General features: G+C 36.8%; 2 protein-coding genes across 4 annotated transcripts in view; both read left to right on the top strand.

Annotated features, from left to right (window-relative positions):
• LOC121423618 (thioredoxin-like) overlaps positions 1-18,695 on the top strand; it is a 53,550-nt gene extending 34,855 nt beyond the window's left edge. The window contains exon 5 of the mRNA XM_041619004.1: positions 17,343-18,695. Within this exon, the coding sequence (XP_041474938.1) occupies positions 17,343-17,405 (63 nt within the window). The 3' untranslated portion in view covers positions 17,406-18,695. The remainder of the gene's footprint in view (positions 1-17,342) is intronic.
• Positions 4,292-10,709, top strand: LOC121423617 (putative protein TPRXL). 3 transcript variants are annotated; one of them, XM_041619003.1, is made up of 3 exons: positions 4,292-4,369; positions 6,439-7,027; positions 10,432-10,709. In XM_041619003.1, the coding sequence occupies exons 2-3, from the start codon at positions 6,550-6,552 to the stop codon at positions 10,512-10,514; spliced, it is 561 nt and encodes a 186-aa protein (XP_041474937.1). In that variant the 5' UTR covers positions 4,292-4,369; positions 6,439-6,549; the 3' UTR covers positions 10,515-10,709. The 3 variants fall into 3 exon arrangements, 1 of the variants encoding a protein (XP_041474937.1); XR_005971299.1 differs by lacking the exon at positions 10,432-10,709 and having other exon boundaries at positions 4,293-4,369; positions 6,456-7,852; XR_005971300.1 differs by lacking the exons at positions 4,292-4,369; positions 10,432-10,709 and adding an exon at positions 6,003-6,270 and having other exon boundaries at positions 6,439-7,852.
• Positions 18,696-19,332: the final 637 nt, after the last annotated feature.

Raw genomic sequence — 19,332 nt, 5'->3', positions numbered from 1 at the left:
GTCTTCGAAGGTAAACCTTTCTTTGCGTTTAGCTGCCAGGTCAACGAAGTGATCATTTAAGCGTGTGGCAATTTCCTTAAATCCCAAAATATCTTTACCATTAAAAGACAGTTTCTGAATTAACTTCTTGTGTTTTTTATGAGGAAGCATACATCGTAAAGATTTCCACATAGCAGAACAATTCCCTTTGTTGATCAAAATTATCTCTGAAATATATTGCTTTTTTGCCTTTCGTATCATATCTGTGACAGTATTTCTAAGTTTTCTGTATAATATCCAGTCACTGTCAGATTTCGAAGATTTAGCACGGTTTTTTATTTCATTCCTTTCCTTTATCTTGGTCAATATGTCACTATTTATCCATGGAGTTTCTTTTTGTCGCACTCTTTTTTTCCTAAGAGGTGCTTGTTTATTCAAAACTGAACAAAATTTACGTGACCAAATTTCGTAGGCAATATTAGCGTCTGTTTCAGAAAGAACATCTTGCCAACATACATCGCTTAAATCGTTCTTAAAATCGCTTATATTCATTTTCTTTAGATTCCTTGAATACACATATTTATGACACACAGATGGGGAAAGAGGCAATATTCTAATTTTTGCCAATAAAGCCAATATTCTAATTTTTATTTTTTGAAAACAAAACAATTTAAAATATTTTGGCTATTTATAGAAAACCTTCACTGGCAAGTTATTGGTGGTTTGGGGATGACCGGTCACAATCGTTGATTTTTATCTTACCTGTGTGACAAAATTATACTATACTAAATTATATCAAGGTATATTCTTCTGTTGACTGTAACTTCTTGTTCTGTGCATTTAGTCAGATTCCATATGGTCTGTAAGCTCAAGTTCGTCTACAACTAGTTTGTCTTTTCATGATCAATTCAAAATCATTATTCATCGGAAATGCAGTTTCATGATATTTTGTACCGTAATAACTGGGTACAATTCTATAAGAGGTCAATAAAAAAATCTTTGGATATAAGCCAAAGTTAAGAATTATAATAATTATATGGTTAGCGCTTAATACATCGCAACGTGTCTAAGCACTTAACAGATATATCATTACCCCTGTCATCAGATTCAATCAGTCATTCCCACACACAATGTGTGCACATCCTCCACTCCCTGGGGAGTATTCCAGTCGGTCGCTGGTGAGGCACACACAGTACCGGACAAGCTACAATGACTGTCACATCCCATTTAGCACCTGGGTCAAGAGTGGCAAAGTGGCAAAGTTGGTATTAGACCAATTGTAGTAGGCCCTATACACCAAATGCAGTAGGCCCTATACACCAAATGCAGGGCTCGACACTAGCGGCGGTCCGACGGTCCCAGACCAGTAAAAATCGCTGTTGGGCCAGTAGATTTTCAGAAATTGGAAGATTTACTGGTCCGACATGACCAGTAAAAAATATCATTGTCGGGCCAGTAATTTTTCCAAAAATAGCAAGATTTAAGGGTCCGACATGACCAGTAATAAAAACCATTGTTGGGCCAATAACTTTTCCAGAAATGGTCAAATTCACAGCAAACCATTTCCCCCCGTTCAATTCTGCAATTCACACACAGAATACACACAGAATGAATCGCACGTGTTACTAGAGTACTATACAGCATGCGTACAGTGTACATGTAGTCGGCCACACAATCCACATGGTGAATTCTCCACTGGCCGCACGAACGAAGCCTGGCTAAACTCTGGCAGAAATCTCTCACAGAACTGTCAAAATTCACGGTTCATACTTATGAAAGGCTCTTATAATGTCCATATTTCCTAAAAATTGGAGTAACTCTGTCATCTGTAAGCAGTAAAAGGGTAAATTTTCACTTCTGTTTGGTTCAAACAGATCGGGTCTCGGGTGGTATCGTCTGAATACATATAGCCCCACATATGCATTTATGTGTGTGTTGATACACTTGGTTTCTGACTTTCTTTCGTAGCTATTTTAATTGAGCCAAAAAAGAAACAAATTATTTATGATAATAGTTTTAGCTTTCTTCCTCTGTTTTCTTCCTGTTTTTGTCTCACCTGCGAAGCAAAGTGAGACTATAGGCGCCGCTTTTCCGACGGCGACGGCGGCGGCGGCGTCAACATCAAATCTTAACCTGAGGTTAAGTTTTTGAAATGACATCATAACTTAGAAAGTATATGGACCTAGTTAATAAAACTTGGCCATAAGGTTAATCAAGTATTACTGAACATCCTATTAAAGTTTCATGTCACATGACCAAGGTCAGAGGTCATTTAGGGTCAATGAACTTAGACCATGTTGGAGGAATCAACATCGAAATCTTAACCTGAGGTTAAGTTTTTGAAATGTCATCATAACTTAGAAAATATATGGACCTAGTTCATGAAACTTGGACATAAGGTTAATCAAGTATCAATGAACATCCTGCATGAGTTTCACGTCACATGACCAAGGTCAAAGGTCATTTAGGGTCAATGAACTTTGGACGAATTGGGGATATCTGTTGAATTCCCATCATAACTTTGAAAGTTTATGGATCTGATTCATGAAACTTGGACATAATAGTAATCAAGCATCACTGAACATTTTGTGCAAGTTTCAGGTCACATGATCAAGGTCAAAGGTCATTTAGGGTCAATGAACTTTGGCCGAATTGGGGATATCTGTTGAATTCCCATCATAACTTTGAAAGTTTATGGATCTGATTCATGAAACTTGGACATAATAGTAATCAAGCATCACTGAACATTTTGTGCAAGTTTCAGGTCTCATGATTAAGGTCAAAGGTCATTTAGGGTCAATGAACTTTGGCCGAATCGGGGGTATCTGTTGAATTACCATCATAACTTTGAAAGTTTATTGGTCTAGTTCGTTAAACTTGGACATTAGAGTAACCAAGTATCACTGAACATCCTGTGCGTGTTTCAGGTCACATGTCCAAGGTCAAAGGTCAATGAACTTTAGCCGAATTGGGTGTATCTGTTGAATTACCATCATAACTTTGAAAGTTTATGGATCTGATTCATGAAACTTGTACATAAGAGTAATCAAGTATCACTGAACATCCTGTTCCAGTTTCAGGTCACATGATCAAGGTCAAAGGTCATGTAAGGTCAATGAACTTTGGCCATGTTGGGGTTTTTTGTTGAATAACCATCATATCTCTGTAAGTTTATTGGTCTAGTTCATAAGGCCCCATGTCACAGTGGAAATTGACAAAAGTTGCCAAAAATCGACAAAATTGACCAAAGTTGCACAAAATTGTACAAAATTGCGTAAACTTTTCACAAAGTTGCTCAAAATTGCGCAAAGTTGTACAAAGTTGCATAAACTTTTCACAAAGTTGCACAAAATTGCGCAAAATTGTACAAAGTTGCACAAACTTTTCTCAAAGTTGCACTAAATTGCGCAAAATTGTACTAAGTTGCACAAACTTTTCTCAAAGTTGCACTAAATTGCGCAAAATTGTACAAAGTTGCACAAACTTTTCTCAAAGTTGCACTAAATTGCGCAAAATTGTACAAAGTTGCACAAACTTTTCTCAAAGTTGCACTAAATTGCGCAAAATTGTACAAATTTGTCACAAAGTTGCAAAAATTGCGTAAAGTTGTACAAAGTTGCATAAACTTCTCACGAAGTTGCACAAAAATGTGCAAAGTTGTACAAAGTTGCATGACCTTCTCACAAAGTTGCAAAAAATTGCGCAAAGTTGTACAAAGTTACATAGGCGGCGGAAGCGGGGGGGGGGGACGGAGGGACGGTCCCCCCCCCCCCCCTACATTTTTTGTTAATGACCTTTTTTTTTTTTTTTTTTTTTTTTTTTTTTTTGCTTGTCAATTTATTTTCCTACGTCCCCCCTAAATTTTTGGGTTGAGAACCTTTTTTTTTTTGCTTGTCAAAAAATTTTTGGTTGTCCCCTCCTAAAATTTTTTGCTTCCGCCGCCAATGCAAAGTTACATTAACTTTTCACAAAGTTATGCAAAATTGCGCAAAGGTTCACAAAGTCACATAAAATTGTACTAAGTTCCATTAACTTCTCACAAAATTCCACTTTCTGCTCCCTACCCCAAAATGAATTAAAACTTGAATTCTAGCTGCACCATTGAAAACACTTGTGCGAAGTTGCAATGCAAAGCTTTGCACGTGTGCATTAACGTAATCGTGCACAATTAAACATGCATCGCAACTGCTCGAGTACATGCGTGCGTGTTCACCGTCAACCGTAACCCTACAGGGCTCCGCCGCGAAGCTTCGCGGCGGAGCCCTGTTGGGTTACGTCAACCGCGGACAGCTTTACGAAAACACACCTTCAAATCGCAGGAAACAATTCTAGAGCTGGGCTTTGAATGCATTATCAGAGACCTGAAATGAGCTGCATTGACTTTATTTCGGTAAGTTTTGTTTGACATTATTTAATCATCAAAGGCTGTAAATGGGCTAGATCTACATCTCAGCCTTAGGGGCCCAGACCGGTATAGAGTATTGGCTTTATAATTTTAGTTAGACCCTATGTAACCCAGGGAGCTCCGGCCCGCTTCGCGGGCCGGAGCCTAGTCCACCTCCTGGACTGTTGTTATTTTGTACGACACGACTACCAAACACCCAGCACACTTCAACCCCATAACAGTACACGCATACACACACCCTGAATAGTCATATTCGGGGAAAGTGAATCAGTGGGTAAGGTGAATCACTGGGGGTAAGTGAATCAGTGGAGGGCGCGGGCCCGGGCGTGTGTGTGTTGGTTATGGTGCCCAATCAGTAAAAATCGTCCAGGACGTGGACTAGCCAGAGCCCAGCCCATCGCTCATTCACACTCCGACCGTAACAGGGGTATTTTATCAATACGAGTCAAGTAAAAGGTGGAAACATAAATTAAGCACTTACATGTATATGGATGATGGTCTTACTAAGGACAGCATCCAGACATCGGGTCAAAGGCTCGAACCTAAAAAAACCCGATAAGTTCTGTCGCGGCATACCCAGTTGTTGTGTATCCGGACGGGTTGTGTGTCCGGACGATCAATTTTACTAAGAATGTCATTTGGAAAAATGTACAAGCGAAGTTTCATCAATTTTTAGTACAAAATGTTAGGAAATATTATAAAGAACAAAATCGATAATGATTACAAGTAATAAATTCATATTTTTAGTGTAATTCCATAGACAAAAAAGAAGGCTTCAAAAAGATAAAGTGTCCGGACACCCGACCCCCCATCCTACCACTCCATCTTTCAAAATTCTATAGGGCCTACAAAATGGCAGATTACCGATTGAGAGAGAGATCGAGACAAGGGCGCGTGCGCAAAGAAAACAGATTCGATCGAAATTTGATGAACTTCGCCAAATTCGCGCATGCGCCCAACAGCGCAGGTACAAGTCTCAATCGGCCGATTGAACGTGCACTGTTGGGCGCATGCGCGAATTTGGCGAAGTTCATCAAATTTCGATCGAATCTGTGAGCTGCTCGGTGAAGGGCCTGTTTTATGTAAAGGACAATGCTGAAAATTACATCAAATAGGATGTAAAATGATAAAGTTATGACAGTTTAAAGTCTTGCTTAATTCCACAAAACACTTAGACCTATATGTCCACATTCTGGTCAGTTTAGAATTGAGGGGGTCCGATGACGTCACTATCTCTTTTGTAGTTTATTGTATGAAATATGGAATATCATATTTCTTTTCTCATAAAACTTTAAACAATTAGGTTTGATACCTCCCTGAACATTTGGAAAATCAATTTTTGCAACATCAAAAAAACCTTCCTTATTGTCAAAAGTGCTAAAATTGATATATTCTATATTTTATATAATAACAAACAAAAGAAATAGTGAGTGTGTGATATCATCGGCTGTCTCGACCATTTGCCTATCACCCATGTTGTGCACGACAGATTTGTGAAAATATATGAAATTTTCTAAACTTTCTCCTTTCACGTACGATTTTGATGAAATAATCAACATGTATGCTTGTTTGAGTTTTCTTTGTTCATACAATTCCACTTTTTGTTGGGTTGTACTTGCTTACAGAGAAAAACCTCTACAGAGAATATATCTAGGTGTTGTGGATCAATCCCACCTCCCCGGACTATGAACCACGAGGTTCAGGGTTCAAATCCCACCGCAGCACTAAGTAATGTCCATTGGCAAAACATGAATCTACGTTTGCAACTCTCCACCCAGGTGTAAATGGGTGTAGGAATGAATTCCTTCAATGCTGTGAGCGCTTATGACGCCTAGCTTAGCTGGGGTAATATTGTAGCGCCTTGAGCATCATAATGATGGATACCGGTATGTGCGCTATTCAAATATCAAATATTATTATTATTAGAACAATAAGAAAACTCAATCTATCTTTTACATGATTTTCAAAGAAAAATTAGCTGTGTTCAAACTTATAAGCAAATCAAAATTTGAAATTCATCAATTAGTTTATTAATTGTGCATGTTCTGTTTCAGAAATGTTTCTGTTACAGATGATGGAACTGAGAGAAGGAGAAAACAGCTTTAGTTACTTCATCTCCAGATGTCATATTGAATAGCCTGCAGTTACTGTCCATTTACAACTTCATGGGTAAGCACAGAAAAGAAGCAAGAAGGGCATATTTGAAAAGAAGAAGATCAGCAATGAGAGAAACAAAATTAGCTGGGAATGATTTGGATGATACCCAAATGAGTCACATGAAAATTGATAGCCCAGCTAATGAAGATAACAGCCATTGCATCCAAACCAAAATGACTGAAAAACACACCCCTTTATTCTGTACGCCGCCAAAGTCAAAGTCATCATCAGCACTGCTACCATCATCGTCAAAGTCATCATCAGCACTGCTACCATCATCAAATATGTCAAATTCATCAGCACTGCTGCCATCATCAAATACGTCGAATTCATCAGCACTGCTACCATCGTCGTCAAGTACGTTGAAGTCATCAGCGCTGCTACCATCATCGTCAAATACATCTAAGTCATCAGCACTGCTAGCATCGTCGTCAAATACGTCAAAGTCATCAGCACTGCTACCATCATTGTCAAATACATCTACATGTAAGTCATCAGCACTGCTATCATCATCATCAATGTCATCATCTTCAACAGTTGCACTTTTAAGAAGAAGTATTCCAAGGAAAGTGCTAAATGACTGTCTTTTCACAAAGTGGAATGAGTACAGACTGTTATATAAACAGTTTACTCTAATCAAAAGACGCCTAAATGTTATAGAGCATGGAGAGGGGGGTGGAAGTTTAAATTGATTGGTACTTGATGTGAAATAAACAACATTGATTGCTTAAGGCAAGTACATGTATAAGGGGCTAAATTTAATTGGTCTGGGATGTTGAATATGTCTATAAATGTAGTAGCCTATTTTACAGCAATACTGCAAAACTAGAGCAAACTGATGCAATACCGGCTATCTTGAGCACTGACCATAGATGAATTAGGCTTTAGCCTATTGCATTTGTAGGCCTACAGTATTCTATTGGGCTGGTGATTATCTACTGTAGTTGGTCTTACAGTAGACCAGGTTAGAATTTGAAAGATGTTCTTGATGCCTTGATATCAAAATCATGTGACAGCGAACATCCTGTTATCATTTTTTTTTCTTTGAATTTGGGACACTGTAATAGTGTAGTTACATGTATATAAACGCTTATCTTAAAATGGGATTTTGAATGAGTGCGAAGATGTATGCAAGAAGATAAAAGGTACATGTATTATCATCCCTTTCAAAATACTTGATGTTCATCAGTTACATGTAATCTTCCAATATAGAAAGCGGTGTGTAATTCCATGATTCTTAATCCTTTAGTTTGGTCAGAAAATATGATTTTTAAAAAACAATTATTAGACTTATTAATTGCTAAAATGCTAACCCCCATTATGTTCTGTTCTTTGCCTATAAGCTCAGATTTTGAAGTTAGAGAAGTGAAGTATGCAATTTCACTCGGGTCAAAAGGACATTTTTTTTTTTAAGAATCCAAATTTGAAAAATTAATGATTCCTGATTGAGTATTAAATTGAGAGAGTACAGGCATGTATACATTCCAATCGCGGTAACATACTTACAGGAAATTGACCTTGACTGAAGGAATGTACTCAAATACAGCCAAAAGGGGCATGATTAAAAAATGACCCAGTTCTATTTAGCATGGTATAATACACTGTTTGGTTTCCTTTTTTGTGTACTTGGGTAAATTGAGAGCTGGTCCTCTGCAAAAAAAGCCATTAAACGTCTTGTTATCATAAATATCGTCTTCTATCTTAAGATTTGGGATGCTGTTTGAGTGGAGCTATGAACGCTGATCTTAAAATGGCATCTTGAATGAGTGCGAAGACTGGTGCAAGACATAGTTATCAAAGGTATAATCATCCTTTTCAAAACGCTTGATGATTATCAGATAGTAACCTTCCCTTATGAAAAGCTGTGTGAAATTTCATGCTTCATAATCCTTAATCCCGCAGAATTCTCTGTTCCTTGCCTTAAGCTCAGATTTTGAAAATAGCGTATACAAATTCACTCTGGTCAAAGGGACATTAGAAATTTAAAAAAATCAAAATCTGAGAAATTAACAATTCCTGATAGTCTGATAGAGTATTATATTGAGAGAGTACAGGTGTTAATTTCTAACATACATTCCTTTCGCGGTAACAGACTTACAGGATATTGACCTTGGCTGAAGGAATATACTCGATACAGCCAAAAGGGGCATGATTGAGAATATGACCCAGTTCTATTTAGCATGGTATATACACACTGTTTGGTTTCATTTTCGTGTACAAGAATCCAAATCTGACAAGAATCCAAATCTGAAGATAATTATCAATTCCTGATAGAATATTTAATTGAGAGAGTACAGCTGTTAATTTCTATCATACATTCCTTTTGCGGTGACATACAGGAAATTGACCTGGGCTGAAGGAATGTACTCAATACATCCAAAAGGGACATGATTAAAAAATGACCCAGTTCTATTTAGCGTGGTATAATACACTGTTTGGTTTCCTTTTTGTGTACTTGGGTAAATTGAGAGCTGGTCCTCTGCAAAAAAAGCCATTAAACGTCTTGTTATCATAAATATTGTCTTCTATCTTAAGATTTGGGATGCTGTTTGAGTGGAGCTATGAACGCTGATCTTAAAATGGCATCTTGAATGAGTGCGAAGACTGGTGCAAGACATAGTTATCAAAGGTATAATCATCCTTTTCAAAATGCTTGATGATTATCAGATATATGTAACCCCCCGGGATGAAGGCGCTGAAGGAATGTACTCAATACATCCAAAAGGGGCATGATTAAAAAATGACCCAGTTCTATTTAGCGTGGTATATACATTTTTTTATTTCCTTTTCGTGTACATGCGTAAATTTAGAGCTGGTTCTCGGCAAAAAAGCCATAAAATGTCTTTACGCCACCCATGTCTTTACGTTCTTGTGGCTTTTAAGAGCGCAGGCAAACAAAACGGATTTCATGGGATACGATAAGAGAACAAATCTTTATCATATACATTGAATACTCTCATTCGTGACAATTGATTAGTTGCTTAGCTTTGCTGCATTTTTTTTTCCTTTTTAAGTTGAGGTTTCAGGAATGTCTTTAAAAGTTTATTTTTTCCCCCAATTTGCGTGGGAAAAGAGCAATTCGGATATTTCTATCACGTTGCCAACTTTAGGATTTTAGTGATTTTTTTCCTTTTCCGTGAACGAAGGGTACTGATGCACCAATAAAATTGGGCATTTGTGTGGTATTTACTCTTTCTTCTAATGTAAGGCTGTCAGTGGGCCAAATCACAAGATGTGGTCACTTTGTACCGAATGAGTTAACTGCTACCATGCCCGCACTAGCTTATTTCGTTTGGCAAGAATCAATGTTCTATTTGCTCATGTGTATTTGGAGGCCCAATCTTATACTCTTATAGATTTCTCCTATGGACATTATGGTTTTATTCATTTTCAAAATTTCTGAAGCACAAGAAGCACAGTGGTGGGGACGGGTCAGGGGGAGGAGACCCCAGAATAAGTTAGGTGTGTTCATATCTACCACTGATAACAGTAATTATATTGTAAGCATCCCGAGTATTATACAGGGGCGGATCCAGCGTTGTCCAATAGGGTTGGCCGGATTTTTATCATTATTTTTTATAACATTGGAAAATAAAACCAACAACAACAACAAACATAATTGAAATTATGTCTCGTTCCAAGTCTTGCAGCTGGTTCCAGTGTGCAAAAACACCTAGAAATTGATGACATTTGAAATGTCAAGTTTTATTCCCAATAACTGCTAATTGAATTATTGGGGGAGAGACATGTGTCATGTAGGCCTATTTATGGTATAAATGTTTTTGTTATTTTTCTGGAATGGGGAGAAGCAAGGTAAATGTCACAATGGCAAACTTTTATTTTAATGTACTCTGTTTTAATATCGCATCTATTTTTCTACCACATTGCAGATACGCAGCCCAGATACAGCATGCAGGTCAGTATATACAGAGTTGCCTGCAGTAGTAACTGGCAACCTGCAGGATCAGAATGACATTTACAATTTTACTGATGAAGACAGAGTGGAAGATATGGAAGGTGGAGAGAGAGAGGTACAAACAGGGCAGAATGAAAAAGGCACGCCAGGAGAACATAATGAAGGCGAAGGAGGTGAAGAACATAATGAAAGCGAACCAAGTGAAGAACATAATGAAGGCGAACCAAGTGAAGAACATAATAAAGGCGAAGCAAGTGAAGAACATAATGAAGGCGAAGCAAGTGAAGAACATAATGAAGGTGAAGCAAGTGAAGAACATAATGAAGGTGAAGCAAGTGAAGAACATAATGAAGGTGAAGCAAGTGAAGAACATAATGAAGGTGAAGCAGAAGATAACAATGAATGAAAGTCACAATTGAAATTGGACATTTAACAGAGAGCTGTGTAACTCATAAAATTGAACTTTATATTTTATAAATGTAACTATTAAACACTCATCCCTCGATCATTGAAAAGAAAACAGCAAACAAGAGAATGGTATTAATCATAGACATAAAATCAAACAAATGTAGTTATTAAACACCCAAAATCAGTGTCTACCCTCACCATGTGATCTACTCAGACACAATTTGTGTCTACCATCACCATGTTATCATTATTCATGCTTTAGTGCAGCAAGCATAGTGATGTCATGTTCACATAATTTGAATGGACTGACGTCACTGTGCAAGCATTAGAGCATGAAATCTATCCCTCCCTTCCTTCCTTTGAACTTGAAGTGCTACTCTTACTGATTTCAGGAAAGAAGAATTGGCATCAGCATATTCAACATCAGTGTGAATTTTAATGATGTTGAGAATGGACACATTTAGTGTATTTCACAGTAAACACCATTCTGTTAATTAGCAAGAAAGCCAAGAGATGGGTCTTTAAAAACTCCATTTATAACTTATCAGATTTAATGATTGAGTGGCAGCACAATGAAGTGACTCACAATGTGGATGAGTATGACCAAGGATCTTAGATTTGCCAACAGGCTATTCATAAAAGTGGGACAACTGTGACAGAGGAAAGGGTCTCGCCATTTTATCTACAACTTCCATGAATAGTTTACAAATGCTAACATGCACGTGATGAAGCAAACTTGCTTAAGAGTTTGTGGGACCATTGTTTGGAGAAGCACCCAATGTTTCTTTCTAAGCACACAGGCAAGCAAAACAATCTTTAACCTTCAATACATACAAGTGTCACCTTATCTGCTTTGGGTGCTCAATTTGAATACATTGATTGAACCTGCTAATGATTTGATCACGTACAAACGGAAGCAAACCACCCAATCTGGAATAAAAGACAGTTATATTTGCGTGAATCTAGGCGATATCCTTAAACACACGCATATAATTATGCACAAGTGCATTGTGTGAACGCTTGTAATTTGTAGCTGTGTGCAATAAAGCACACACTGACATCACTGCCAAGCCTTGTTGCGACAGATTATAGTGCTAATTAAAGGATTGCAATATACAGGTGTTTCATCGCACAACGATTTAGTATTTATTTTATTTAGGAAATTTATTGCTGTATTTTTCTGGAATGAGTAAATGAAACTTAACTTACTGAAATGTATTCCTGCACATACCCACTTCAAATTTAATTGTTAAATGTTTATAAATCTTTGGCTGTATGGAATTTCTAGTCCGCCATTCAACGTGTCAATGCAAAGTTGGTGATGATAGACTGATGTGTCATGAACTCATCTCTAGTGTCAACTGTCCCTTCAAGCATAAGTGTCGTGTGCCATGGTAACATGCACAGGGAAAAATTGTTCTATCATTTCTGGACCCCTCAGAAGAACAGCCGCTAGGCTGAAGAGGGCTATCCAGCCCATGTGTTGGAAAATGAATAAATAAAAAAGAGAAAAAGGGCACTATCATTTCAGCTTAGTAACTTTTTCCCTGTGACAAGTTTGTGAGATTGATAGTAAATATGACCAGTGAACAATAATCTTATGTATTATAGGTGTATATATATATATATATATATATACAGTGCGTCCCAAAAAGATCTATACACTTTTTAAATAGCTACCAAATAGGAATATATATGATTATTGGGGAAAAAATTTATAAATATATAAAGCTCATATCCTCAACTATCAATATGATACAAAAAATTCCAAAAATAACGCATGCTTCAGTGAGTAATGCCCACTTTTGTATAGGACACAAAAATTACCCTGCGCAGGAATTCACTATTCATTTTGCACCTTGTTATGGAACGCCATGATAAGTCAAAATTAATGATGGAATCAATCGGCCAACAAAGACAAAAATAAATTGAAGTACAGGCAAAAATCAATGATATGAAAACAAAACAGTAAAATATTACATTTTTGCATAATATTGATTGTTTTTTTAACTCTTGGTTTATTTTTGACTCTGTTTGCTGATTTATTCCATCATTAATTTTGACTCCTTCATGGCGTTTCATAACCACGTGCAAAATGAATAGTGAATTCCTGCGCAGGGTAATTTTTGTGTCCTTTACAAAAGTGGGCATTACTCACTGAAGCATGCGTTTTTTTCAGAATTTTTGGTGTCATAATGATAGTTAAGGATATGAGCTTTATATAAATATAAACATTTTACCCAAGAATCTTATTACCTTTATTTGGTAGCCATTTCAAAAGTGTATAGTTCTTTTTGGGATGCACTGTATATATATATATAATAAAAAGTTATGTCCAAAAGCACCTAAAAGTGGCATTTGTACTCTACATATGAATCAATATTCGACCTTTAGGGTCATTCACAACTAGTTCAATGCCAGTTTTGAATTCTGTGGGACATACAAGCTTTGGAATGTTTTTTTGTTTGTTTTGTTTTCCCTACCCTGAAGTACATGAGTGGGGATTTAATGATCTAAACTAGATTTTGTGCGTTAATCCCTACTGGAAAATTTAGGATATAATGCAAAAGTGTTTCAATATTTGTCACATGCCTGTACCTGTTTACAGTAATAACTCATTTGTACTATTTATTTAGGTTATAAAGGCATTAATAGGTGATGTGATCAAATGAATTCAGTAATTTGTCAGATGTGTTGATTTTGAGATATAGCCAGTTACAGTGTTCAAATCCCTTTGTATTTTGTTATTTTCAGCTGCACTAAATTGGCCATACCATTACAACAGTAACTCAAATAATTTTAGTTGGGTTTACAGCAAAATCCAGCTCTAAATATGCTTATTATAACTTAAGACAATGGAAAAAAATTAAATTTGAGGTAAACTTAAGGCTACAGGACCTTTTGACATAGGAGATTTGGTCGTTCGTCGTAACTTGCGAGTCCTAATCGGCTATAGTGAAATTTGTAAAGATTTTAAATCAGGTGTGATGCTGAATCCAAATATCCAGTTACAATTTTGTGGGTCTTGTGGTTCTTCAATTATGATGTAAAAAGAGTTGAAATGGAACATCTTCATAAAATGACACATAACTAAAAAACCACAATACATTAAGAAATTATTTACATGTAAAGTGTACAAAATGTACGACTTGTATTCCATGACCAAGAAAAGCATTCAGGGTTTATTTGTCATTAATCTCCTATTCTAAACCATGAAAATTATCTTTTTGTAGCTGCGCTACAAAGAAAGCATCCTGTACCCTTAAGGGAATCTCTTAACCATGATTAAGTTAAAGGAAGCACATAGTTTAAGGGACTCATGGCGAGTGTTTTATTACACAAGTGTTAATGGTGAAAATGGCCACAGGACAAAAGTTCCTTCTAAGTCAGCAATATTTAATTCTCCATTTTCAGTGCCACAAAAATCTTCTTAATGTGTGTAATTATGGAAGTTATATCTCACTATGATAAATGCTTTTTCCTGACCCCCCCCCCCACTATACTTCATGATCAATTTTGCCAAAACTGGTTTATGTCATTAAGAGACAATGCCGACGAACTGTTCAATACAGTTAGAGGAAGGGTAGTAAACAAAATCCAGCAGTCATATCACATGTATCACATTTTTAAGTATAATAAATTGTTTCTTCCATTACAAAATATTTTTGCAAGCAGGTCTTTTTATTTTGTTCACTAGTACCACATAAAATACTCCTGGCATTGCATGTCATCGTTAGATTTGCGATAGTATATTTAATTAGTTAATGCTAGAGTTCCATGTAATTATCTCCCAAAGAATTTAAAAGGTGGGTGATCCGTTCCACAGCATCATCCCCCACTTTACCGTATTGCATATATGGAGATTTTGGCACCACATGAATGTTAATATTTTCTCCATGATCCCTTTAGATATGAACAAAATATTATAGAGGGCTAGAGGATTAAAAAATTAATAAAAAAAATTTAAAGAAATCTTTTATATACATGCACATCTGACATTGCACCATTCTTGGTGTCCTCATACTCTGTGACTGAAGTACATGTATGAATACAGAGTTTCAAAGATGATGTTCAACTATGTGATTGTTTGGCAGAAGTGCATGACCACAGGAATGATGCAATAGTATTATTATAAAGTCCTGATATTTGAAATCATATGCCAAGATAAGATTTTGAGACGAATGAAAGAGAGCAGGCACCAAAAGTCAATATATATATATTTTGAAAACCTGCTCAAAGTGGCATTGTATTGTGTGCAGGTGCTAAAAATTGCTAAAAAATGTTTGATATTGCACAGAGTTTCAAAAACTTTCTCATAGATGCACCAAGTTTCTCTAAATTACATTAAGTTGTGCAAAGTTCCCTTAAGTTGTGCAAACTTTTCCAAAGTTTCCTGAAAATGTGCTAAGTTGCACAAAATTGCTGGAAATGGCGCAAAGTTGTACAAAATTGCCTGAAATGGTGCAAAGTTGCGCAAAATTGCCCGAAATGGCGCAAAATTGCACAAAAATGCCGGAAAATGGCGCGAAGTTGCGTAAAATTGCTGGACATGGCGCAAAGTTGCGCAAAATTGCCGGAAGTTGCGGAAAATTGTCAGAAATGGGCACAAAATTGCCGGAAGTTGCGGAAAATTGCCAGAAATGGGCGCAAAATTGCCGGAAATGGCGCAAGGTTGCGCAAAATTGCCGGAAATGGCGCAAGGTTGCGCAAAATTGCCGGAAGTTGCGCAAAATTGCCAGAAATGGGCGCAAAATTGCCGGAAATGGCGCAAAGTTGCCCAAGCAAATGCAAAGTTGCCTAAACTTGCATGTCAACTTTGCATAATGTTGCGCAATCTTTGTCAATTTTGTCAATTTAAGGCAACTTCTGTCAATTTCCATTGTGACATGGGGCCTTTCATAAAAAGAGGACATAAGAGTAACCATGTATCACTGAACATCTTGTGCGAGTTAGAGTAGTATGCAAAGTCAGCACTGCTGCTATATTGAACCGCGTGATGCAGGTGAGACGGCCAGAGGCATTCCACTTGTCTTTCCTTCTTTCTTTTCAATCTTTCTTTTATTTTTTTTTCTCTATTTCTTTCCTTCCTTCCTCCTTTCCTTCCTTCTTTCATTCCTTCTTTCCTTCCATCCTTTCTTACTTTCCTTCCTTCTTTCCTTCCTTCTTTCCTCCCTTCTTTCCTCCCTTCCATCCTTTCTTTCCTTCCTTCCTTCTTTCCTTCCTTCTTTCCTTCCTTATTTCCATCCTTCTTTCCTTCCTTCTTTCCTTCCTTCTTTCCTTCCTTCCTTCTTTCCTTCCTTCTTTCCTTCCTTCCTTCTTTCCTTCCTTCTTTCCTTCCTTCCTTCCTTCCTCCTTTCCTCCCTTCTTTCCTTCCTTCCATCCTTTCTTTTTTCTTACTTTCCTTCCTTCTTTCCTCCCTTCTTTCCTCCCTTCCTTCCTCCCTCCTTCCTTCCATCCTTTCTTTCTTTCTTACTTTCCTTCCTTCCTTCTTTCCTTCCATCCTTTCTTCCTTCCTTCTTTTCTTCCTTCCTTCCATCCTTTCTTTCTGACTTTCCTTCCTTCTTTCTTTCCTTCCTTCTTTCCTTCCTCCTTTCCTTCCTTCCATCCTTTCTTACTTTCCTTCCTTCTTTCCTTCCTTCTTTCCTCCCTTCTTTCCTTCCATCCTTTCTTCCTTCTTTTCTTCCTTCCTTCCATCCTTTCTTTCTGACTTTCCTTCCTTCTTTCTTTCCTTCCTTCTTTCCTTCCTTCCTTCCTCCTTTCCTTCCTTCCATCCTTTCTTACTTTCCTTCCTTCTTTCCTTCCTTCTTTCCTCCCTTCTTTCCTCCCTCCTTCCTTCCTCCCTCCTTCCTTCCATCCTTTCTTTCTTACTTTCCTTCCTTCCATCCTTTCTTTCTTTCTTACTGTCCTTCTTTCCTTCCTTCTTTCCTTACTTCTTTCCTTCCTTCCTTCTTTCTTTCCTTCCTTCCTTCTTTCCTTCCATCCTTTCTTTCTGACTTTCCTTCCTTCTTTCCTTCTTTCTTTCTTTCTTACTCTCTTCGTTTCTGTCTTGCTTTCTTTTTGTCCTTCGTTTTACGGGGGGGGGGGGGGGGGGGGACACGAAAGGCTAGAAAAATAAACTTGCGCCTTTTTTTAAATGTTTTCTTTACTTTTTGGGACCAGTAGATTTTAGGTTCGGACCAGTAAAAATTTGAAAAACTGGGTATCTACTGGTCCGACATGAATAGGTTGGACCAGTAGAAAAAATGGGTTAGTGTGGAGCCCTGTACACCAAATGGCAATGAGATTAAGTTAATAGTTGCCAAATGAGCCCTTGAGTTATCTATCTGAGAAGTAGAAACACTGCTTACCTAGACCGGGTGAAAATAACCCAAGTTTATATGAACACTATATGAATTTTGCAGGCAAAACAGTGTCTATGTGGAATACTACTTGTTTATAACTAATGTACCCATATTTTGTCTTTTTTCTCTCTCTCAGATTGACTACTTTTCTGGTTCCTGCAAGGGAAGGCTGAGAGAATACATCACAAAACACAAGTAACCATGTCAACACAGTTGATGATGACATCTATTTTTTTGTGAGAAGTATAGAATATACATGTATAAGTGATATTTTTGGGCTAGTGTGTATTCCAATATCAATGCACGGATTGTGAGTTAAATGTTTTTTTTTTTTTAGAAATAGGGCACACTGACTGGTCATTATATGCTGTAACACATGTTGAGAGAGCAATTTAAATGGCATCTAGATTGCGATGTAGATGCTTTTAATAACTCGATAAACATAAATTAGTATAAATACTATACATTATATCAGTACTGTTGAATGAATGCTTCATGTACATTAGTTCTGCACGAACAATTATAAACAAAATTTGTGCCACCCTACATGTACCTTGTTGTAGTATGCTTCAAACCTGGTGACATTGCATATTTTTATTAATAATAATAATAGTCAGTTTTTATATAGCGTATAAAACATGATGAATACGTCTCTAAACGCTTCAAAAATAAAGAAGACAAAACGATGTGTCGACAAGTTCTCTTTATGGAGCTCAGGTGCAATTTGAATAAGTAGGTTTAAGGGCTGTTTTGAAGTTGTCAACTGAATCAGTTGTTTTCAGGGAATTCCTTTTTCATTATACAGTGCATATCAATAAAAAAGTTTACACTTTGATGAAAAAGTCTTTCGAAAAATAAGAATTAAAAACATGGGGATGATTTTTTTTCACATATTAGATGTCAGTATGTCAGTTGTTGACAGAATATTATGCTTGAGTGAGCACTGCCCACTTTTTAAAAGCTTGTAAAAATTTTTTTTTTGCAGCCTGAGAAATGCTGATTTTTTACTCTGGTAAAAAGCAAAATGACTTGCTATTTATCCATGTTTCTATGTTATGATCTTTGATCATTAAATTTCAGGATTTTCTGGCCTGGGCCCTGCAATACAAATAACTGTGATCAATTCAATCAGTGTTTACTTTGGAAAGCTGTGAATGTCAATTCTTCATCGAGGAGGTATCTTAAGTAATTTTTTAAAAGTATAAATTGGTATCTAGATGAAGCTCTTTTGGCTTTCCATAGTTAAAATTATTGGAATCATAAACAAGGCCCATGCCCTTTTGAGTGAAATTAAAATGTATTATTAGAATTGAAAACATGGTGATATATATTTGCACGGTATACATTTTGATCATGTTAGCTGATTGATGCAGACTACTTTTATTTCCTTAAAGGAAAATAGTGTATCCTGACTGGTGTATTGTATATATTTGGTTTCATTTGTATCATTTGCATGTATCTACATTTTTATTTGAAAACAATATGCTATTGTTTTGGGGGGGGTTTTTTTTAATTTGTGGACTTTTTAGACAGGTGTATAGCCTGGAGGGTGTGGGGCTTCTTTTATAATGCAGGACGCTCACCATACCGCAAGCCACCTGTTTTTTTCCCCTGAATTGGACTCAATATAGTTAGTGTGAAATAATTCATACTATCATTAAGGAAGTTTTGGGAGCTTTGAGTGGGAAACTGCCCCCTTCCCGTATCCACCCACCCCTTGCCTTGCATGCTCACAATGATTTGGGGGGTTTTTTTCTTCTTTTTTTTTTGGTTGGAATTGGTGCTTACTGGTGCTGGGAGAAAGTAGGTAAGTGTAGTGTGTGGCTGCCATCTTTAGATTTACATCTAGGGGCCGTTGGGTTTAACATACAGTAGACTCTGAATCTAAGGGATGATCTTCCATACATTATTTGTAATGTATGAATAGTTTTCAAAGTTATTGATGATAACAATTATTCAAATCTAGTATGCCTGCTATAAAGTTACTTATATCCTAAAAAGAAAATCCTAATAATGAAAACCTGAAACTTATCATTATTTCTTGACTTTAAAAAGTCTTAAAAGGTGTGTGGAATATTAACCAGGAATGAGGAGATTAAAATATAAAGCTCATGACTCTCTAAGAC

This window comes from Lytechinus variegatus, chromosome 11 (genome assembly GCF_018143015.1).
Source record: "Lytechinus variegatus isolate NC3 chromosome 11, Lvar_3.0, whole genome shotgun sequence".
NCBI lineage: Eukaryota > Metazoa > Echinodermata > Echinoidea > Temnopleuroida > Toxopneustidae > Lytechinus > Lytechinus variegatus.
This window is presented reverse-complemented; position numbering and strand designations above follow the sequence as displayed.

Coding starts and splice junctions, on each gene's coding strand:
- LOC121423617 (XM_041619003.1), top strand. CDS start 6,550: ATGGGTAAGCACAGAAAAGAAGCAAGAAGGGCATATTTGAAAAGAAGA. Junction 7,028..10,431: donor ATTGTCAAATACATCTACAT/GTAAGTCATCAG, acceptor ACCACATTGCAG/ATACGCAGCCCAGATACAGC.